This window comes from Penicillium canescens (genome assembly GCF_028828765.1).
Source record: "Penicillium canescens strain IBT 15451 chromosome Unknown utg000007l_segment0_segment0, whole genome shotgun sequence".
NCBI lineage: Eukaryota > Fungi > Ascomycota > Eurotiomycetes > Eurotiales > Aspergillaceae > Penicillium > Penicillium canescens.
The window spans coordinates 1,075,120-1,097,448 of NW_026703969.1; the positions used below are offsets into that span (position 1 = coordinate 1,075,120).

At 49.5% G+C, this 22,329-nt stretch overlaps 8 protein-coding genes across 8 annotated transcripts; 4 read left to right on the forward strand and 4 right to left on the reverse strand.

Annotated features, from left to right (window-relative positions):
- Nucleotides 1-850: 850 nt before the first annotated feature.
- N7446_010674 (uncharacterized protein) lies at nt 851-2,143 on the reverse strand (the record flags this gene model as incomplete). Its single annotated transcript, XM_058519417.1, has 2 exons — nt 851-1,963; nt 2,039-2,143. The coding sequence occupies 2 exons, from the start codon at nt 2,141-2,143 to the stop codon at nt 851-853; spliced, it is 1,218 nt and encodes a 405-aa protein (XP_058368255.1).
- A 610-nt stretch (nt 2,144-2,753) lies between these two features.
- N7446_010675 (uncharacterized protein) lies at nt 2,754-4,437 on the reverse strand (the record flags this gene model as incomplete). The annotated part of the gene is made up of 4 exons (XM_058519418.1): nt 2,754-3,053; nt 3,109-3,260; nt 3,311-4,297; nt 4,377-4,437. The coding sequence occupies 4 exons, from the start codon at nt 4,435-4,437 to the stop codon at nt 2,754-2,756; spliced, it is 1,500 nt and encodes a 499-aa protein (XP_058368256.1).
- Nucleotides 4,438-5,078: 641 nt separating this feature from the next.
- N7446_010676 (uncharacterized protein) lies at nt 5,079-5,279 on the forward strand (the record flags this gene model as incomplete). The annotated part of the gene is made up of 1 exon (XM_058519419.1): nt 5,079-5,279. One exon carries the CDS (start codon nt 5,079-5,081, stop codon nt 5,277-5,279), a length of 201 nt encoding a protein of 66 aa, XP_058368257.1.
- A 2,669-nt stretch (nt 5,280-7,948) lies between these two features.
- N7446_010677 (uncharacterized protein) lies at nt 7,949-8,170 on the forward strand (the record flags this gene model as incomplete). Its single annotated transcript, XM_058519420.1, has 1 exon — nt 7,949-8,170. The coding sequence occupies one exon, from the start codon at nt 7,949-7,951 to the stop codon at nt 8,168-8,170; it is 222 nt and encodes a 73-aa protein (XP_058368258.1).
- Nucleotides 8,171-10,156: 1,986 nt separating this feature from the next.
- N7446_010678 (protein kinase) lies at nt 10,157-11,834 on the reverse strand (the record flags this gene model as incomplete). The annotated part of the gene is made up of 5 exons (XM_058519421.1): nt 10,157-10,335; nt 10,399-10,639; nt 10,699-11,024; nt 11,101-11,758; nt 11,793-11,834. 5 exons carry the CDS (start codon nt 11,832-11,834, stop codon nt 10,157-10,159), a joined length of 1,446 nt encoding a protein of 481 aa, XP_058368259.1.
- Nucleotides 11,835-14,121: 2,287 nt separating this feature from the next.
- On the forward strand, nt 14,122-14,547 carry N7446_010679 (uncharacterized protein; the record flags this gene model as incomplete). The annotated part of the gene is made up of 1 exon (XM_058519422.1): nt 14,122-14,547. The coding sequence occupies one exon, from the start codon at nt 14,122-14,124 to the stop codon at nt 14,545-14,547; it is 426 nt and encodes a 141-aa protein (XP_058368260.1).
- A 191-nt stretch (nt 14,548-14,738) lies between these two features.
- N7446_010680 (uncharacterized protein) lies at nt 14,739-15,874 on the forward strand (the record flags this gene model as incomplete). Its single annotated transcript, XM_058519423.1, has 3 exons — nt 14,739-15,038; nt 15,144-15,321; nt 15,417-15,874. 3 exons carry the CDS (start codon nt 14,739-14,741, stop codon nt 15,872-15,874), a joined length of 936 nt encoding a protein of 311 aa, XP_058368261.1.
- Nucleotides 15,875-18,998: 3,124 nt separating this feature from the next.
- N7446_010681 (ankyrin repeat domain-containing protein) lies at nt 18,999-21,430 on the reverse strand (the record flags this gene model as incomplete). Its single annotated transcript, XM_058519424.1, has 6 exons — nt 18,999-19,674; nt 19,732-19,841; nt 19,900-20,452; nt 20,703-20,746; nt 20,794-20,880; nt 20,969-21,430. 6 exons carry the CDS (start codon nt 21,428-21,430, stop codon nt 18,999-19,001), a joined length of 1,932 nt encoding a protein of 643 aa, XP_058368262.1.
- Nucleotides 21,431-22,329: the final 899 nt, after the last annotated feature.

Below are 22,329 nucleotides of genomic sequence, written 5' to 3' on the forward strand. Positions count from 1 at the left end.
ATTACGGGTGCTCTGGATTCCGGGTTCAGAATTATTGTGCTAGGCGTCGAAGTCCCTACCGACGAGCCCCGGGGTCTAAGTTGGTGATGTGGTCGGACACTTTGGGGGTAGTAGGTTGTCGGTAGGGCGATAAGGATGCGGAAGACATTGACGGCAGTCCAAAGGGATCCCTTTTCTCTGAGGTCCAGTGGAGGCCTGATCCTTTGCACACCGCTGATCAATCATTCATACACATTACCGTTCTAGCTAGGCTCTAACTAGTTAACATAACTTTGAAGGGTAAAAGTCTGTCACTTAGCCACCGCCGTGCAGACTTGTGGCCGATTCATCTTCTCTTCAGGCATGATTAGTAACCCGTGGTCCTACTGAGGTACTGTTTACCGACTTTAGAAACTAGCGACAGAGAAGGTTGATAAGCCGCGCTAGTGTGTCATGACGTGAATAGATAGATTGCTGCGCCTTCAGATAGTCTAGACAGTAGAAAATGTACGCAAAGCTGTCGGAAACCATCCAGCGCCGCTGTACGCCTCGTACGCCTCGTCCGCCTCGTCCGCCTCGTTTCGACGGCTATTATGACTGTCACAGTCACGCCAGGAAATCACATCCATCGCGAGGTGGCCTATGTCTTTCGCCAAAAAGATTATAGACGCGCGCCGCCAACAACAAAAGACAGAAACAGTGCCCTCCTTGTGTCCCACCTCTATTTTCGCACTCTAAGAGAAGGTGGATATGAATCTAAATCCTTCTACCAGCAGGTGCATATGCTGCACCAGGGATAATGTAGTCCTCGATGATTGAAAAGCCCGCACACGATCACAACCAACAGCAGGCAGCCATCTAGGGGCCTTGTCTAGATGACGAGCGGCATTGAGGAGGAACTGGGGAACACCCGGCGACAATCATCGTCATTCGAAGTGGGGAAAGAGAGCTGGGTCGTAGATGCACCATCTGGTGTTAGCTCGCTATCGCCCCAAGGCGACTGAACTATCGACGAAGGAGCTTGCCACAGGGGGACATCTTCACCCATGGCCGGAAGGGGCGTCCTCGGGTGTGATGTCTGCTTAGCAATTCGCGACTGCCGGAAACGATAGGGTTTAGTCGTTGGATCATACTGGCGGCAATTGAGTGTCGTTGAAGTTTCCTGGCGCCCGTACAGGTCGCAGTCGAGGATGATCGTCGAGAATTTGCTGCGCCAGTGCTCGCGGAGGGCCTCGACAACCTCATAAGCGTTCCGGCCACCGCGGCGCTCCCGGCTGGCGGCTTGCGGCACCTTCTCTCGCAGTCGTTGAATGATGATCCTACGCTGGTGCTCCTTAGTCATATCCTTACTAGTCGGGTGGTAGTGCGACTCGTAATCTGTTCGAGCCAGGGCAGGAAGGAAGACCAGGGCCCCCCAGCCTCCAAGTTCGTTGGCCAGGGCCAGGTATTTGCTCCCAGCTTTTCTCCAGTCCGTTAGTTGTTTGTACTGCATCAATCCGCGAGAGACCAGATTCTCCTGGACCAAGAGTGAAATCATGTTGTCATTGCCGATGTCCTCGATCCGTTCGTCAATAAACTCGACGAGAAAGCACAGGAGCAATCGCCGGCGAACGGTATTAACTTGCTCCTTTTCCGCCAGATGAATCAGCAGGCGGCAGACCGAGTCCAACATCGACGGCGTAGATTCGGGCGTAGTTTCGGGCATGTATTCAAAGAAAGAGGCGGGCTTTTCGGCCCATTTCCAGACTTCTTCCTCCGCTTTTTGGCAAAGCTCGAAGGGGACCCATTTCTTGCGCAGGTTCTCGTAAAGACGGTTTGGGTTTGGGTCGATCTCAGGTCCGTTGCCACGGCTCAGACGGTTGTTTCGATTGGTCACCGTTCGATTGATCACAGATATTTCGTCATGGCTCAGGTAGAAAGGGGCTTGCATGCCTCCAAGCGCCTTGTGCCACAGGTGACCGCACTGCTCCACCACCGCCGTAAACTATCATGTCGGTCAGCATCCCAGGGTCACGGCACCGGCACAGTGTCCCCCGCAGAGCAAGGCAAGGATGCGTACCTCGTCATCGTCGTTCAGGTCGTGAACCTGACCGCGTGGTTGATTCTCTATCATGGCTGCCAAGCTACGCAGGCTTTCCGGAAGGTAAACTTCGACTTCAGCCATGCTGTCGTTGGGCAGGAAAGGGGAGATGAAGCGAACGAGAGGTCGGCTGAGCGTGGAGCGGAGAGAGGTTATAATTTATATCATGGCAGACGCGGTGGTCGCGTCGACGGTTGCTCGAGAGACACGTCTAGATAAGGCGACGTTTTTGGACGGTGCGCGGGCGCGAGAGACGACGGCCTCCACGAGTGGTCATCATCGTTGTGAGGTGTCGCGACCACAATCCAGGGTCATCGGGTTACTCAATTGAGCGTGATCGTGCAGAAGAAGGGCTGGGTGTGGGTGAGAAGAAGACTTCCTGGAGTGGGTGAGGGTGATCCAGGGGTCCGCCACCGGATGCGATAAGTGATATCGGCTTAACCTTTCGGTACATTTCAGATGCCAATCTACAAGGACAGCGGGTTAATTACGAAATGAGGATTGTGTGTCAGGTTGGGCTTCCACGGTCGCAGCAGATCTTCCAAGCTAGGATGTACAAGTTGCTCGCACTGATCTCGATCAGTGGTCAGTGACGGATCAACTACGCATATTCCAATCTGGTTTACTATGGCCTTGGTTCACTGTGCAGAGTGCGCGAGGTCTGCCTTGCTCTTGTGAATGTTATGCGCTACTGCTAGTCAGGGCTTGCTGGTGCGGCTTTGACTTTTCCCTGCCCTAGTCTGTAGAGCCATAGGAGGAGCGTTACGCCGACAATCAGAAAGTCGAAAACGTTTGCACCACCAAAGATGATGGCATAATACCTCCATGAGGAAGAGTCCGGGAATGAACATTTGGTAACCACGATTGCCCACGGTAGCATCCACAGAAAATTGGAGCCCACGGCCCGGTAGAGATACCATCGCGGTGATGCAGCAAGTAGGACGGCTGCCAGTTGATAGCCAAGCCCATAAAAGATATAAGTCCAGTCCACGACCTGTACGCATAAATGGTTGGTACCCTTTGGCAAGCGCTCGTGGTAGAAAACCTACCTTCCACATTGTCTGCGCAGTTCTCGCTACATCTGCGGAGCGAGATAGATAGAACGCAAACGCACTGATCCCCCGCGCAGAAAGCGAGGCGAAGAGCACCGTCTCAAAGAAGAGTGCAATCGAACCAGACAACAGAGCGGGTCGCAGGATCCCTGAATGTCTGTTAGTACCAGTTCCGAGACGGCATTTCACGATCCCATACGTAGAACTTCCCGATAGGATGCTTTGGGGTATTCGGCATCTTTGAAGGCTCGAAAACGACCCCAGTTGTGACCAACAAACGCGAGTGTAGATGCTTCGAGTGCTTGTACAGGGACCATTACGAGACCCCAGCGGATTGTATTAAAGATACCCCAGGCAGTAGCATAAGTTTCACCGAGTTGTACAATCTCATGCACCATCCAGAGATAGATGACGTTCCTGATAGCGGATTCCGTAAATGTGTAGATGCTTGGTCGAACCAACGTCTTAAGTGCCGCGATGGTCACTTCAAAACCGTGTCGCTCGGCGGCCTCACTCATGCGATACTTGACAACATAGGCGAAATATATTATCCCTGCGAGAGCAGAAAAGCAATCACAAACAAGCCTAATAATTGCCTGTTGAACAACAGTTGGCCTGGTGTGTCCGACGTGGAACCTTGAGATTATAAGCAGGTCCAGTAATATGTTGATAACAAATTTGCTCGAGCTTATGATCAGCGGTACATCAGGGTTGTCCAGTGCTCGTGTGGATGATGATAGGGCAGCCTCCACCGCCGAGGTCAGGAATTGAACGGAAGACAGTCGCACGTATGTGATGGAGGCTTGCCGAACCTTTGCTGGAACGAATGCGGATGCCAGGCTCTGGGGATAAGAGAGAAATATGACCATCACGACGAAGCCCTGCGCGACCGTAGCTGTAATCATCGTGCACGCAAGGTTCAAGCGCGAGCGCATGGTCCGAGTTGCATTATCCCCAATCAGCAACCAGGCAGAGCGAGGGAATCCTTCATTCAAAACCTCGACGATTACTCCAATGTAGGTGTATACATCGGTCGTCACCACTTGGTTGGAATCGATTTGGGCTACCCATAACTTGCTGAGAGTACTATACAAGGCTGGTAGAATAAAGGCGCCTAGATTGAAGAGTACGGACCCCCAATAACCGTAGAAAACGTTATTCGTCAGGTTTATTGGCCCGCTGGGACCTATTTACTTACGTTTCGCGGCTCCAGAACCTATGACTCGCGCGGCGATGAGCATCTGGCCTGTTAGGTTCGTTCCCACTGTCCGTATGTGAAACCTCTGTGACAGAAGGCGTCTTTGCCGATGTGATGTCTGTTTCCATCGTTGGTAGAAGTAAATAGCCAAACTGGTAGTAAACGTAAGTCCTTGCTTGCTAGGGTGCTAAGACAGGGACTATGAGATCGGACAGGGACATGTCCTTTTAACTCGATTGGAAAGCTGCGTCAAGCAACGTAAGATTTATAGAAATCTGGCCGAGTGGACTTCAAAGCGGGGTCCTACTGCGACTCCGCAGTTGAGCTGCTTCGAGGGGTCTCGGAAGGTCCCGTCAACAATAATGTGGCTCACCGCCATGATAGCACCAGTCTCCTAACTACTAGAGGTTCAACAAAATGTTCCCTCTTAATAAGGAAGGAGAAGAATCGTTAATAAAATGGGCGCAATCATTGTAGGATAACTTAAAGACATCACTCAACTGGCTAGCTATAGTCGACTTTTTCTTGTCTATAAAGGAACAACTTCCGAGTCTGTAGCAGCTTGAAAATAACACTACGCGAAGCTGTTGATGCTTCGTCAATTGAGAAATTCAACCAACGCCTATTGCATAACAGCCGATTACATGCAAGAGCTCTTTACCTTGTAAGGCATAAATACCTGAAAGATCCTGCTTACGACTGCTTCGCTCCGGTCAAGGACTGCATACCCCATACCTAGAAGCCAGGGAAGCGGAACCGACCCAGGACAATGACCCAGACCGGAAAGGAGCGGGCCTCCGCGCGTAACGGCCCCAGTCCTCAAGCAGAGATCTACTCTGGATCACAGCAAACGGCTACCGCATCATTATCGCCTACAGGCAACAACGACTTCCGAGGTTCATTGACTACGTTACCAATCTCGAAACAAGTCCCAGATACGTATTTGGGAGGATTCCAACGACAAGCATGACTCATCTACCCGGGACACCGCAAGCAGAAACCGGGGTGTCGACCTTGATTGCTTAGCCAGTGCGAGCCAGATGGATGATCCCGGGTGTGCCCCATTCACAGGGCGGCCATGTGTTCGACCTCACCTTCGCGGTCATCTCTTCCGCCCAGACCAATGTGTGGGAGGAGCTACGCTGTCGTTCGGACCATGAGACTCTCGTCGCCTCTATCCTCAGCCGGGGCGTCGGCCCCCTCAATCAGTTCTATTAACGGGTTCCCGAGGACACGCCTCCGCAATTTGCACGCCTGGTTGAAAGCGGCATCTCCACCCTCCCTCAACCCCCCAGTCGTCACTTCAAGGCACGAGGTCAGCCCTTAACAGGGAGGTACATAGGTACCTTCCACGACGTACGCGGTGGCGGCCTTCACTCACGATGCCGAACTCGCGGTCCATCCGATCACCACAGCGAAGACGGACAAACAACACGCGCTCCGGTGGCTCGGAGTACACGTTGGCAAGAAAGCAAATTGCGATGCTACGTTTAAGCCCGCGCGGCCGAGCCTCCGCTGTTTCCAAACACATCAGGGGCGTCGTTAGGACGGGGGACTGGTTGCCAGCTTTTCCCCCATCCAAAACCCCCCAACCCCAAAAGAGGCAGTCATTACTGCGACATATCATCCTCTCACTTTTGTAAGGGACTGAGATCGGTTACAGGGCTCGTGAAATCGGAGGGTCACTTAGGACCGACCGATCTCAGGCATCGATAAAGAACCAACGGCGGAGGTCTTCACTGCCTGGTGGGCCGCCCTTTCGCGGACACAGTCTTCTCCGACGGCTCAGGGTAACGAGAGGACGGCGCTCGGTGTGTGAGATATTGTTACGCCGTATACGAAAGCGTGCGCTATATCGCCTGCGGGAAGACGCAATCAACACCCGTTCCCATGTTTTCAATGCCGAGACGGTGAGCGCCTGGTGCGGGCTGAGGCATACCATCTCCCTTGACAGCAGCTGGGTGATCTGGTACCCGAGAGGAAAGGCATTTTCTACCTCGCGGTGTACATCCTCGCATGTCACGCTGTTCTACTGTAGCGTGACGTGCTCGTCCAGCGGTCCCTCGCCACACCGAAACCGAGAACAACGACGTGCCGGACAAACTCGCAGACAAAGGTGCCCGCCGGCGACCCCAAACGTGGTGCATCCCGATATCCCAAGGGAGGTGATAGGAACGCAGGGTTCCGCACACACTCCGCCTGTAGCAAAATGGTACCAGTACAGTCCGACGGACGCCGGCCCTAAGCCGCTCTCCAAGGCTGCAGACTTCGTCTATATAGACATCGGTGGAGGTGACAACATCAAACCAGAACTGACCTCCGAGGCCAGGTATTGGCTCCTCATGGCCGATAAGATTGACAGCTGGGCCGACATGGGAATTTTGTCGCACCAAAGATGAGCCCAAAGCCACTGTCCAAAAGTATCTTGCCCGATATAAAAAGGACCACATGGTTTGAATACAATAGCTAGTATCAGTCGAATGAGCTAGCGGGATCTCTGCCATCCACTTCCCTATCGGCGGCGAGTTCATCTCAACAATATCACCGGATCTGCACCGATCGGAGCATCGTTTGACACTATTGGCTCACGAGCAGCACGGGAAAGTTGAAAAGCTGATTCGCATCGTCGTCGGAAGAATGTGATACCTCGTCGCACACTCGAACCTTGCTGCTTTCTTATGGGCTATGAGGGCAGAAACTGGACCATATAGCATGGAAGACATCTCACTAATGGACCGCCAATCCGCCTTACGAACTCACTACGATCCACAAGCTCTTCCCAGCACGTTCCTATGGCGCCAACCTCGCCGGCAGAAGTCTGCATTTTATACCAGATGCCGTCGTGAAGAAGGATCCGATGGGGATCTGTGTAACAATGGTGATCTCCTCGATCATCGATATCTGCTTTCTCATATATCAAATGACGTCCAAACTGAGCATGGCAGTCATGAGAATCAAGGCACTTCTCATCGCGAAGATAACTTGATGTTGAACTCCAAATGGTTATGAAGCCTAGTCCGACGCTGAATCTGACACTTCAGCTGATTCTCTTAAACTGTTTGCGATGTGGAATGAGGAGATGAGCGTTGAGCTCTCTACTGAGGTCCAGCCACTATATATCCAGTTCTCAGCTTCTTTTTCTTCTTCTTTTTCTTTTCCTCTGCAGAGAGCTTCGCGCCTCACGGAGGACCTTTGATCGAAGAGCGGGCTACAATCGTGCGCCCGCATCCCCACTCCCGCCCAAGGAGGGGACTCGATGCCCATACCGGGGTGGAAGTGGCCGAGACGATCAGACGGGAAAGGTGATGCGGGGTCCACTCCCGGTCGCCGGCGGAGGTTCGGTCAATGATGGCTTGCCCTTCGCAACCACACTACCCTTTAGTCGTAGGCCGACGAAGGTGGCAAGCCATACGTTGACCATGCGCAGGGGCGCTCTGAGAATCCTCTGGATCTTCTGCAACAACCTCAGGCAGCGGAAACCGACATTCCACCTTTATCGTATGAAGTTCTCCCTCCGCGCACACATGAGGACAAGATCTTGAGCACAAACCCAGGCCCTTCCGTCCGGGCTTCCCGGTAAGCCTCCCAAACCGCCGAGCGATCGCTTTGCTGATCAACCGGGAACGAAGCGGTCAAACTATGCCTTTGACCTCATCGACTGAGAGACCAGGAGCGATCTCCCTCGACCAGCCGCAGACGATCCGAGCTACGAAAAATGGATCTTTGTTTATCTCGGTCGGTACCACTCTGTGGGCTAGCGTTGATGACGGTATTGACTTCTCCTCAGTCAACTGGAGCCTTCTCCAGGGGATAATGTCCACCGTACTTCGGAGCAATCGAGCCGAGAACGTCGTTCTCTAGTATAAGAAGCTTATGCAGTCGAAATGGGATGACAGGTTTCAATGCAGGTCACTACCTTGTTTCGCACCTGTGAAACCTTGAACCCATCCGTCGTGATACCCACCCAACCCGAGAACCCGACGGCCCAAGTACAATGTGGGGTCTTGGGATTTTGGTCTCGTGTGAGACCGGCGCTTCCCGGGACTATGACGCCGTATTTCAGTATGTGCTCGCCTATCGGGATTAATGCATTATACTACGGAAGCACAGTATCGCGTCATCCTTCTTTAGCTCGCGTTATTACAACGATCGATCAGCTCTGTCAGGACATTTCGGAGGTCGGATTAAATGACGGTAAATGAGACGAGCCAACCCTCGGTAAGATCACTCACGAGCAGCACGACCATTTTCGCAAGGTCCTCTCGAACTCCAAGCTCGCCGATTAGGTCTTATAGTTTCCTCGAGTGCTCAATCCGACAAGAAGGCCCGCCAGCCGTGGCCGCGACATCCGCCGTGGAAATGATGGTGTGGCAATGGCCGCAAGGATGATTAAGCAGACACCCACAAAGCCTAATGACGGTGATGAAGACGAGGAGAGACGATACAAACACGGCGATGAAAGCCATCTCAAGGGCAAGGTAACTAGCTATAGGCGAAGGAATGCCATGAAGTCGATGGGCAAAATGTCGACGATTGATGCAGCTTCCGTGGCCGTGGGCCTCACCCTGCTAGGCACTGCGTGCCAATAAGGTTCGAATGTGAGGTGCTATGCGCTTGCCCTAAGAGAAGTCAATGTTCGAACCGCATAGGCAGAGATCCTGAAACTGAATGTCCCTAGCCGTGACTATGGCATATTCAAAGTCTATGTCTGGTAGACTTGTCCTACAGGCCTACGACACATCCACAACAGTACAATTGGTCCTGAATTGGCAATACAGGGCCAAGCTGCGCTACGCACAAGCCGAATTTACCTATTACTACCAGAAGCAAGCCATTTTCTCCCTAGTGTAAGTTGGTTGTAAACAACATTGCGAAATAAATATAACGTAGGGAAAAGTTGTTGTAGGAGTTATTTTACGACATCCGACAAATTTGGAAGCACGGCATGTGAATTGCAATCGACTGCAATTTCCTGCAAGCCTACGGTCAGATGAATGTCCTTTGCCAATTAAAATAGTTCCTTCAAGGCAAATGCATATGGGGAACACGTTTCAACTTCTCGTTGATGGGCAAGAAGCGTTGTGCAATAAGACGGAAGCTGATGAGACCTCATATGCATCGCGTACCTCCGCCGCGCCCCTCCAAAAGCGTTCATTAATCTAAAAGGCCAGGTTCGCATCTTGAAAGAGGTGAGTTTTGATCTATTTATCTGTGAGACACGACTCAGCTTACTTTCTTTCTACGGTTGATCCCGATCCGAACTTGATGAATTCATTTGTCAGGATGGACCTATTGCAACCTCGAAGCTATCAACTTGAGATGCTGGAGTTGAGTTTGAAAGAGAACATTGTCCCTATACACTTATGAGCCTGCTCCAAACATTCCATGATGGAAAATACTGACCATTTGTCCAGATGGGTACTGGAAGCGGCAGCACATACATGTATTTTTTTCCTTTACCTAGTGATTTACTTGGTCATATATTAATACAATTATATCGGATAGAATCGTGTTCAGCACCCTACTAATCATCCCATCTCCATTATGCGATTATTGATTTAGACCCACATTTACCTACTCCTTTCGGTAATATAAGTTGTTACATCGAAATTTGGCGGTTTGCCTCTAAGTGTAGATAGACTGTCGGCATACGAGCCGTCGGCGGTCGAATCCCACTTCCAGTGAAATTTGATGAGAGCCAACAACGGGCTGTCTCTGGTGCATGGACATCAATCCCGAAATGAGATGCTCAAATTGAAATATGATACACTGAGTTGAGATTACTGGATAATATGCACCACAATATCATACAGAGAGTTGAGATTTAGGCAACTATTCACTTCACCGTTATTCAAGCTTCAAGAATGGATGCTCTAGTAGTTCGCGAGCAGTTGCTCTTTTCTCTGGATCCCAGGTAAGCATCTTCTTTGCGAACGATAAGAGTTCAGTTCTGTCTTTTTCTTCCAGTAGGGGTAGCGTATCTTCGATCTTTCGGTCGGGTATTAGATGTTCATGGAGAAATTTGCCTATCGGGAATACGAATCAGTAAACGCCAGCCAGGGCAGTGTTGAAACAAGGATTTCAAGTACCATCATCGTCGAAAAATGGACCTCCGAACATCTCCATTGCATTTTCACATAGCTCGCCCCCGTAGATTTTTATCTTCTGCGGCCACTTTAACAAGAGTGTGGAGTGGGATGCTTCAATAAACCCTGGAGGAGGCGGACCTAGCAAGGCGATCATTTCTGCGAGATGGGCTTTCGAATCGTAATTTCCATTCGAATCTTGAGCTTGCTGGAAAAGCTCTGTATTCTGAGCCATATCCCAAATCTAGCCTGGGTTAGACGTTTGCAATTTTTATGTGTTAAACTCAAAGGTAGTGAACGCACCAAAGTTCCAAGACTCCAAATATCTGCACTCCTGTTCCAAGGAAACCCAAGCGTGACCTCTGGTGCACGGTAATGATTCGGTTGAATCGGAAAAAGCCCCCGTCCAGTCTCACCATGGAGCTGCAAAGACGACCCGAAATCAACAATATGCGGGGTCATACTCATCCACGAGCGTCTTAGATCCCCAAAATCACTGTCATGGCGAAAGACGTGTCGACCAACAGCATCGATTTTGTATTCAGCTGGCTGCTCTAAACGCTGATTCAGAAATCCAGACAGCACCTCGCCATCTTCGAAGGGCATCATGATGTGCTCGAGTTTTAGATCTGCACATTGTTAGCCGGAAAGCAAAGACAAAATGATTCAATTCGAAAATGAAGTACTTCCCTGAATGAACAACACCACAAGCGGTGTGGAGACAGTCCAAGGCTTTCAGCAGGACAAGAAGATATACTTTAAGAAGCGGAAATGGAATAACCGAGTCTTCAAACCGTCTCTGAAAGCGCCAGAGAGGCTCCCTCATAGGTGGATAAGCCAAACAGAGATGTTTACCCCTTGGCCCTTCCACTTCGAAATACTCCAAGTGTGTTCGTAGAAGTGCACGCCCGCCATGCGACGAGCCAGACTTTGCGATATGCTCCTCTATTTCGAGCTCGCGCTCAGATACAGCACCCTCGCAGTTGTTGATTTTCAACGCTGCCACGAACTCGCCATCGTTGAAGTCGCTGGTGATCTTTAGCACACAAGCCAGCGATAAGATTGTGAAAGTCACATACATCTTCCGGATATCACGGGCAAGCCATGTTGTTGAGGAGCTACCATAGCCAATTTTGACCAGGATCTGGAAGCGCTCGGCGAGAACCTCACCAGGTTTTGCGGGGTAGAATCGGTTCTCCTCGTACCATGGCACGCGTTCCTCATCAAGCAGGTGGGAGGTTGAAATGAGCTTTGGGGGGTGGGAGGGTGAATGGCTGCTTATGGTGCGAGGAGAATGTCCGCCATGCGATGTGTCGTAAGCGCCGCATTTTACGCGTTTTTGGACGCGATCTCCCGCCAAAATCTCCCGTCAAAGAAGGGTGGTCGATTGCTATCACGGAAAAGCGACGTATATCCCGCAAGAGAAATGAGGAATTCATGATGAATTGCTGTTGTACTTGAACTTGGTAATATTCGACACGAAACCACCCCCTATGAGGCTGAGAACGCGGAATGTCAATAGCCAAGGGGCAGCACAATACAGGCTGATCAGATGAGTCATCTCTACTACGATCAGGGGAAGCAAACAGATCATTCAACGTCCCAGTCGACCTAATTTGTAAAGGCAGCTTCCTAGGTGGCAAGCAAACTTTCGACCAGTCGGCCCAGGCTACCTAGAAAGCCCGTCACACTGTCCGCGCAAGTAGATAGATAGCGTGGCGCAGGCTGCCACTTAGGGTTTGGAGCGTTCTCCGACGTGCGTTATGAAGTAAGATATAAGTCGACGTGATGTTGGCTTATCTTTAAAATGATTCATAATTCATGGAAGATCCATGTTAGCTTGCTGGGAAAGCCGGGTAGTTCTACGGCGACATATTAGACGCGTAACAGATAGCACAATCCATAGGCTCTTGTGGAAAGCATCTTTCTTTGTGGAGCTCATTGACCCCTTTCCGCAATTCATCCCGTTTCTTGCGATATACAATCCCGACAGGGCAATCGAATCTGTTGAGATTCATGGCTTCTCCAGGCATGAATCTAGTGATCAGCATTGAACCTACCATGTATAGCATAATTCAGGAGAAATGCTCTCCATTAAAATAGGATCTCTCTTTCATCGAAGAGAGGCCAGACCTAAACAACCTCGTTGGCCTTGACGTATATGTTTCCCAGTAAATTTATCCTGTACTTTCAACAGAATCGATTGTCCTTCAAAAACAGTGGCAGTTGTTGTGGATCGTATCAATCGCAAAGTTGCCATTTGGATATATGATCAACAAGAGACCTACCTATGTAGACGGCGTTGGGATTGGAACTGAAGGAGATGCTATACTAATTTGCTGGGTTACAAATCGGTGGTTCTGACGGTTCTATGTAGCCGAAATTTGAGAGTCGGTCTTGTATTCAGAAGGAATTCCAGTCGAAGCGATATTCTTATTTCGGAGCCTCTGGAGAGTTATGATATAGGAGTTTTGCTAACGTATTTCATATGCGAGCCGCCCACCCAAGCGAGCCGCCCACTCCAAAACACCATAGTAAACGCGATATATTCTACACTTTTATCTCAACAACCACGTCTTAGTTATATTTCATTACTTACCAATGGCTATTGATAAGTCCGATTAGCACTATGTTTCAATTTCAAGGAAATCAAAAAGCCATATTATCATCATTTCAAAAATGACTGAAAATTACACTGCCATGAGCTACAAATATATATATCTCAATCACGAAGTCATAGAAATTCTCCAAGCTCCCTAGAGAGGCTAGATATCACCTCCAGAGCATTATGCTAAAATGAAAAATACCTATAGGCCATGATTGTTGAGATAGAAAGCTGTAATTTATTGCATTTACTATGGTGTTTTGGAGTGGGCGGCTCGCTTGGGTGGGCGGCTCGCATGTGAAATACGTTAGTGCCCCCGCAACGGGCAAGGAAATGATGCTCGAATTTACTGTGAATCTAGTCTGTCACGACCCGTACTGTAACCGGCTCATTGGATATATCAATGACTCCGTATTTCATTACCCCTTATTTCCTGCTATTTATTGGGCAATTTCTAATAACATAAGGGTCCTCGGATATATCACATACCCGAAGCCATTCGGATCATCTACAGACCCGGTTTCATGCAGTATTCGTAAGGTAATGCCGACACACCACCTCAGCGGCCTCAGTATCCCATCCTGGGCCGCTTATAGTGGCTTTTACCAACGAATATGCTCCAATTTGGGTCGGTCATCCCTTCATGACCGGGTGCTCAATGTCTACCATCCTCAATAGCTTGACGAACCTGGCATGCTGCTGCCGAGAGAGCAGCTTCGTCAGGCCATCAGCGGCATTTTTGCTGTCGGAACCCAGCGTACGGCGACGCGTCCCGCCTTCACTTCCCGTCTCAACCGAAGGTGATAATTATCAACGTGCCTAAGCTTCGTGTCGAAACTAGCGTCATCGGGGGTGATCAGTCCCATGGCTTTCATTATCGCATTCGATGGTGATGACGTGCGTATGAAGGGGTGAATATACCCTCCCGTGGCAGTGCCGCACAGACCAGTCAAGGCGCTATTGGTGGGTTTCTCGTTAGCTCAAGTTGCCGAGTATTTGAGGAAGTCTTCGTGGGTATCGGAGGAGACAATGCCAGCCAACCAACCGACCTTTCAGCGAGAACACCAGACAACACGCAGACCAAGAATACCAACGACTTCCTAATGGGTCTCGACCTCAACATGGTGCTCGGCAATCTAGCTAGCCAGGCTGGCATTTACCAGTCGAAACATGCACCTCTAAACCTCCGAGCACCTCGATCGGAGCCTGCGAACGAGAAGCAGGGCGGCGGCTTCGCATCATCAGCAATAGCCCCGACCGACAGGGCACATAGAACGACGGGTATGGGGAAGAAGCGAAAGACCACGACGACGGAGGACTCGGAGGTCTTTTGGAACCCACCGCCATCATCATCATCAGCTCTTGCCGAGAGAGACAGCAACGGATCGTTGGCGAAGAAAGCCACGAGACCAGTCGCCTCTGGCAACAGCGGAGAGAGCTTTGGGGTCGATATTAGCTTCTCTGAGCTAAGCAGCCTAAGGAGCATCACTGACGCCAGCGATGCCAATACCAACGGACCTATCACAAATACGGACTCAAATGAATAAGGGGACCCTCGAAATTCTCCAATATTCTGTCCACCGCTCGAGGATGTTTTCGGCCAAAATATACGCGGTCCAGCATCATTGTTGGAGACTTCAACCTCCACCATCCGGCGTGGGGTGGAGATGAAGCTGTACAGGATTCCAATGCTGATACTCTTATTGAGCTCACCAATTCAGTCGATCCGGATCTCTGGATGGCCCCTGGCACTATCACAAGAGACGAGGCAGGCCATCAGACTACTATCGACCTATTCTTTGAATCTCACCATTTATCAGAACGATTCCTCGCATCGGAGATTTCCCACGAATGCCTTGCCCACTCATACCATCTACCGATTCGTATAATATTCGACATTCGAACCACTACTACCACCGACCAACCCAAACGGCGCAACTGGAAGGCCATGGAAACCGGCAAATTCGACAGATTCGTGGCCAGCAACCTCCAAGGCAAGACCTGGCAGCTCTCAACTCCCCGGCAGACCGATGAGGCGGTGGAGAATTTCACAGAAATCATCAATTGAGCCGTCCAAGAATCCACGCCATGGGTCAAGCTAAACCAAAGGGCCAATCACTCGTTCACGGACGAGTGCAAACAGTCTATCAAAACAACAAGACGCCTGTTTCGGAGATACACAATCACCAACGACGAGGATGACTGGGAGGAATACAAGTCTGCCAGGAACCGGAAGGGTCGAGTGATCAAGAAAGCGCTATGGACCGGCTTCCGTGAATTCGTCAAGGAAGCTATCAGCAAAGGACTTCAGGGTCTCTGGCGTATGGTTCAATGGGTAAGTAATCGAGGTCAAGAACCGCATAGTGCCTTGCCACCGTTAACTACGGGAAAGGGCATTGCTGAATCGACCGAAAAGAAGTGGCAGCATTGCGAAATGTCTTCTTCCTAGCCCTGCCAACAGCTGATCTCCCAAATGTCACTGGGGTTCAGCGTGATAACCAGATCCTATTCCCGCCTATTACCGAGCAGGGATTGGCCGATGCAATGAGCAATGCAATGAGACACGTACCTCCGAATAAGGCCCCTGGGGCGGACGGCATTCCCAAATATGGTGTGGAAGTTGCTTGCGGTTGGATCAACATCCCAGCGGGTCTTCATTTCCACGGTATTCGACATATTCAACGCATGTCTACGAATCGACCACAAGTCCCGCCATTCTCAAATCTTAAAAACGGTAACGTTGAGGACAGCTGGACCAGGAGACTACCGCTTGCCAATGCCGTACAGACCGGTCGCGCTACTTATACGCTCGGGAAGATCCTAGAAAAAATCATTGCTACTTGGATTGCCTGGGCTGTTGAGGACACTGCCTGATACTCACCTCAGTGGCAGGAAGGGCGTCTCCGTGGACCATGCAGACCAATTGATGCACGATCGCGTACACACCGCATGGGAGCAGGGTCAAAAGTAAGCATGCTGTTTGTCGACGTAGCTGGCGCTTACGACAATGTCTCTCGTGAGCGTCTCCTCAATAATATGCGGCAAATGAGGCTGGGTGAACTGGCTCCATGGACTCGGGTCTTTCTATGGCCGAAGTACGAGTATACGTGATGTATTCCCACTCTAACTGGAATTCCGCAGGGTTCTCCGATTTCACCTATCCGTTTCTTGCTATTGAATGCACCATTAGTCAAGGACTGCTCCCCCTTCCGGGCTACCGCCAAGCCGAAGCTTTTGGATGGGTGGACGATGTCTGCATTTTGAGACAGCTATGAAGAAAACGTCTGGCTTATTGAAATAGCTCTCGGAAGAGCTGACCAGTAGGCCGCGGGGCGTATCACTGATGTCCATGCGTAAGATCTATCAAGCTGTCGTGATACCGCAAGCTCTATTGGGTATATCGGCTTGGTACCGCCCGGCAGCGCGTGCATTGCCAGCATGGGAATGGCGAGGCTGGTTAATGAATTCGTAAAGCTACAAAACCGTGCGGTGATATTGATCAGTAGTGCCTTTAAGAGCATCTCCACTGCGGCCCTTGACATTTGAATTCTTGATGAAACTGCGACTACAACGAACCATCGAAGAAACTGCGATCAGAATTCTTACTGGCCCTCAATGGGCCTGTCCCCGATCCGCGAAGGAGGCAAGGGAGCCAACCTAGCGGTGCATTGGCTACTGGACACTTGTTTGGAATAAAGGGCCGCTCAAATTGGACAACAAGAGTGCGGAGAACGACTATCGGCCATGCAACGATAATCAGCCTCGCTTGCCAGTCTGTATCATTCCACTCTGACTTATAGGCATCCTTTTGCCTCTGGCCCTTACTTCTTCGACCATGCTTCTTCCGGCTGTAGGACTTGAATGCATCCTGGAAAGCCAACATCAATTGAATAGCTTTCTACACTCAATTCTTATGCCTACAAAATGCTCCTCAACCTCTTCAAGGCAATGCGCCCCATTGGGTCTCCGCTTTCGCTGCCATGAAGCGCACCTGATAATGACCAACAAAAATTGACACCGAAATTCTGTGGCAATTTCAACCCTCAGGAACTTTCCTCTGGGCAAAATTGGCTGTCTGAATAAACCAAGGATATTTTAGCCCGCGGGGATCGATGGAGGTCAACAAAAGATTGACTTCTTGCACGTTCAGTTCGAAAATCGCTTGTCCCCTCCTCAGCTAAGAGCGAAGGCACGACGAACGGGCTAGTTGCTTGACGTCATAAGTTTTGTTGGTTTTTCTTGTCGAACATTTTCTTCCCTTGTTACTCGACCAATGTTACTCATGAGGAGTTCCGGCCAAAACCACTCCGATGTGGATGCGGATATCTAGCCGCCCCTGGCTCATGATCCATTGCCCCGCGAGCGAGATCTGAGGTAAACCTCGTATGGGCCGATATTCTTTATTTAGAGGCTTCGGTATAAACAGGGAGTATGTTAAATAGCCTTTCCAATAGGATAGTAATAAATCGAGAACTATATCCGCTCAATATGGCCTCGTTAAGTTTTTCATGGCTGTTATGTGATCCCTGGCGCTTGGCAGGGCACCAAGCCATGCTGGCTGCCTTAGCTGTAAGGCAACCACTTGGGCTGGCCTGGCAAGCCATGTTGGCAACTAACTTTAAAAATATTTATTCTATCGACTTCTAGCTAAAAAAGGGGTTAGTATTAGCTTCTCGTGTGTAATTCTCATGCGAGCGGCCCACCCAAGCGAGCGGCCCAGCTCAAAACACCGTACGAAATGGGATAAATTACAACTTGATATCTTAACAACCACGTTTTCGTTTTACCTTATTGCTTGTCGATAGCTCTTGATAAGACTTTTAAATGCTATATGTCAGCTTCAAGGAAATTGATAGGCTGCAATATCATTATATCGAAATTTACGTTGCTGGGAGCCAGAAAGATATATATCTTAACCACTAAGTCCAAGAAATTCTCCAAAGTCCCTAAAATAGACTAAATATCATATGAAAAGCATTAGGCTATGATGCGAAGGACCTACATACCACCGTTGTTGAGATATCAAGCTGTGATTTATCCCATTTAGTATGGCGTTTTGAGCTGGGCCGCTCGCTTGGGTGGGCCGCTCGCATGTGAAATACGTTAACTTATCCAACAATACATCACGTGATATACGCGTTATTAGTTAGGTGTACGTTTCCTTGTGGTGCAACTCAACCCTTTACCCCGCCTAACCACCTGATATTCAAATAACGATCATTCCAACGGCAAGACTTGCAACGAGTCTTATCAAGATTGATATTGCACGACCGAGTTCCAGCGACTTGAAATGGAGTACGAGAAACACTTCATTCCTCTGGAGTCCGATCCTCAAATATTCACGAGTTTGATGCATAACATGGGTGTTCCTAACTTTTACAAATTCATTGATATTTGGTCTCTGGAAGCAGATCAATTGGATGAAATTCGTTTTAATACCCAAAGTCCTGTCGAAGCCCTAATCCTTATCCTGCCAGACTGTCCTGCATATGCAGAGCAGAGAATCGAACATAGCATCTCCAAAGAACGCATTATCTGGCTGAAACAGACTATAAACAATGCCTGCGGTCTTTATGCCATATTGCATTGCGTTTGCAATACTTTGGACACCAAGGAAATTGGTAGGACATTCTGCTTCACCCCGCGTGGCATATAATATCAACTGAAGTGAATAGATCTAGGCTCCTTCATTGATGGTCTTATGAAGAGAAGATCAGCCGACCGCGCCGATTATCTGCAAAATTCACCTGAGCTGGATTCAATCTATCGCAATGCCGCTCTGAGTGGCTCTTCAGAGCCTCCTGCTGCTGAGACTGAAATCGACCATCATTATATATGCCTGGTCAGGCGTTTAGGTTGTCTCTACGAATTGGACGGAGACAGAAGCGGGCCAATATACCGAGGTAATGTGGAAGATGATGAAGACACATTGTCAGAAAAGGGCTGCAATATTCTCAAAATGTATATGAATAGCTGCCCCGAGGGAAGCTTCAGTCTGCTAGCTCTGGTAAATTCTAGCTAGTGCAACATTGGAGAATTGCTCGACTGGAGACAAAGCATCCACAGACATGTTATCATCGGTAAGAACGCTCCAGTCCAAGGCAGGGTGGCTGAAGAGGTTTTGGAGATCGCATGTTCCCCATGACGCTGCAATGTGGAGTGGCGTCCATCCTTCATGATCCTTAGCATTGACATCCACTCCCATTTGAAGCAAATGGTCAATGACCTCTAAAAAACCCGCTCTCGAGAACTGCGACCTTGGTCCAGCAACTGCAAGGTGCAGTAAAGTAGAGCTTCCTCGCTTAGTGGTAGTGGCTCGATGGGGATCAGCACCATAGCCCAGTAGGATCTGCGTTGCAGCAGACCAGCCAAACTCGACTGCCCACATGAGCGGTGTTCTGCCACGAGTATCAGTGCGATTTATGAGGAGATCGAGATCATCTCGTTTCAATGAGCGAAGATAGTCCTCCAGGGACACTTTCTGGTTTATACGCAGTAGAACTTGGTGAAGTTCTGTAAACCCCCGAGTATTCAAATACTGCGTCCCACTTTCGCTAAGGGTCAAATTAAAGAGAACCCCAATATCCTCACAAAATTTGCCAAATTCTAGCGCGGAACCACCTGACATTGCGGTGCATATCAAGGCAGAATCAAGCATTGATTCCATCGGAGTACTACAAAAACAGGGTCAGATTAGTCGTGCTAGGATCGCCGGGAGGAATTAAACCTACTTTCCAATGTCGTCAATCCACTGAGTATTTACCCCAATAGAAACCAACCAGGAGCAAACCTGCATGGCTCTGCCAGCGCCGTGGGCTTTCCAGCAGTAATATGACGCATACTGATTATTTTGTTAGCAACAAATTAAATACTCAAAAGCAAGGAATAAAAAGTCTCACGTAGAGCAGGCCAAGACCATAGGGGTCTACATCATGAATCGATGCGTTCCCGTTTCCCAGGAGAGCCATAAGTGAAGGTATATCTCCGTCTTGTACTACGGCAAATATTGCCGATTCATATGGCCTCTCGTAAATTAACGTGGAATTTCGGTTAAAAGTATCCTCAATCGAGATACCTGTAGAGAAAGTGGCTCCTAAATCTGGCTTTGTCAAATACGCTTGGTACGAAGTGATAATGGCGTACTGACCACATGGGAAAGCGAAAAGTGGAGATCTGGCTGATTCTGAGACGTAGACCGATGAAGGGTTTAGCTGTGATTGGTCGTGCAACCCGTGGAGCTGGTAGTTGTCGTTGCCCACTTGGAGGGTATTGGGCCGTAGCATGGCGGATGTCGTATCACATGTTGTAGCAACTACCATGCCCTTCTGAGGTTCGAACGCCCCATGAATGTTATTCGACTCTTGTGAGCAGGTCAGACCCAGGTGATTGTTTTCTTCCAAGCCATTCTCGTCCTCTACCGTTGGACTTTCATGTACTTCATTTTCTTTGTACCTAGGGGGAAAGCTTCGTCTCTCTTCATGAGAGCTGTTTATATGCTGTACAAATGGCACTGTTGTTGGAGATTGACACGGGTTTTTAGCGTCAACTTCAAGGGAATTAAGCTACCCACGAGTCAACTGTTGTGTGCTTACCATCGAATTCACTGTGAAGCTTCTCAAATAACAGTATTAGCGACCGTAAAACAAGACTAGCACCGGCAAATGTGGGCATGGTGTGATTCTATTTTGCACATGCAACCTACGTTGGAGTCGGCTCTTTTTCGCTTTCTTTGGCATCGAGCAAGCTCTGCTATATTTAGCAAATCTACCGAAGACAACAATTAGAAGGCTTACCAGACGAAAGATCGCGAAATTGCTCTTCAAGGGGTGCGCAAAATAACTTGTTTCGATTTTGTACCACGTGCTGAACAATTCTCGCAGCTGCATGAACGTTAAGCTTTCGAAATTGGCGTTGAGAGATACTATGGAGAAGCAGGAGCATAGGAGCAGGTCCGGCACACTTTAATACCAACCATAGCATGGCACTGTGCGTATTCGAAACCCAGTTATCATGGCTTGGGATAACAGCATTCTCCATCATGTCACGAAGAGTCGTGATGAACAGCTGCGCTCTTTGGGATCCAGGAAAAACGGTGTAATCAGACAGCCCATTCTTCTTGATCTTAGCAGCCGTGTTCTGGATTTTCTCATAAATCCTCTTTAGTTCGCCTGCACGACGTTTAATTGTTTCTTTTGCTTTTTGGGACTTCAGATAAGGTGGCTTGACCAGTGTGCCATCCGAGGTGCTCTCGGTGGCCTTCTCCGGGCTTAGTTCAATTTCTCGCGCCGAAAGTTCAAACTCGATAGATCTTGAGGCGAAATTGATCTCCACTAGCAGTCGCCGTAAGGTGAGATCATCAATTCCCTCGTAGCCGCTTGTCCACCGTTTATGACTTCCATGTACAGTAAGTAAAACCTCCACTGCCGCCATAGAGCGAACCGGACAGACAGCGAGTCGACAGGGTGGAAAGCGAGTCGACAGGGTGGAAAGCGAGTCGACAGGGTGGAAAGCGAGTCGACAGGGTGGAAAGCGAGTCGACAGGGTGGAAAGCGAGTCGACAGGGTGGAAAGCGAGTCGACAGGGTGGAAAGCGAGTCGACAGGGTGGAAAACGAGTCAGCTGGAGCTAGTTTACTTGCAGTAAATTGTTAGGGATAGGAGGGAGTGTGCATTCAATAGTTCCGCGTCCAAAAAAGTTGATTGGTCACTTGTCGGTATCACCACCGGTAAACTTATAACGGTACCAGTAATGCGAAGACATCTCCGTTTTGATCGACGGCGATTGGACACCGTTTTTGCATGATGCTCCAACCCAGTTAGCCTGCTTTTACAAGCTCCACAAGAGGAAGCAAGGAGGTGGAATTCCGCGACTTTTAGCGTACATTTCTACCCATACGGGTATCACGGGGATCGCAACATGCAGGACGCAGCGCCACTCCGCAGACTTTTAAGATTTTTACGGTCTAAAATAACTTACTGCGGCTAGCGATGATATTTAGGAAATCGGCATCTGGTTTTTCCGAGCACGGTGATCTCCAAGTTACTAACGGTGTGCGTTGAAGTTTATCGAGCGCATCGAAAGCACAAGGGTGTTTAGCACCGCGAAAGCCCATTGGTCTGACCTCGGACCTTGTATAGCTAAAAGCCATTATCATCGTCATTTCTCGATTTTGTTTGCTTTTGCTTGTCCCGTTGGTTGACGCAACAAATGATATAAAGGACTCTGGGCAAGAACTTTTCGAGCTCACCTTTACATGATTATGGGCCAATGATGAACTCTTCCTTTTTGCAGTCCAGGGCAAAGCCTCTGTTACAGCCAATTGCTGGAGCT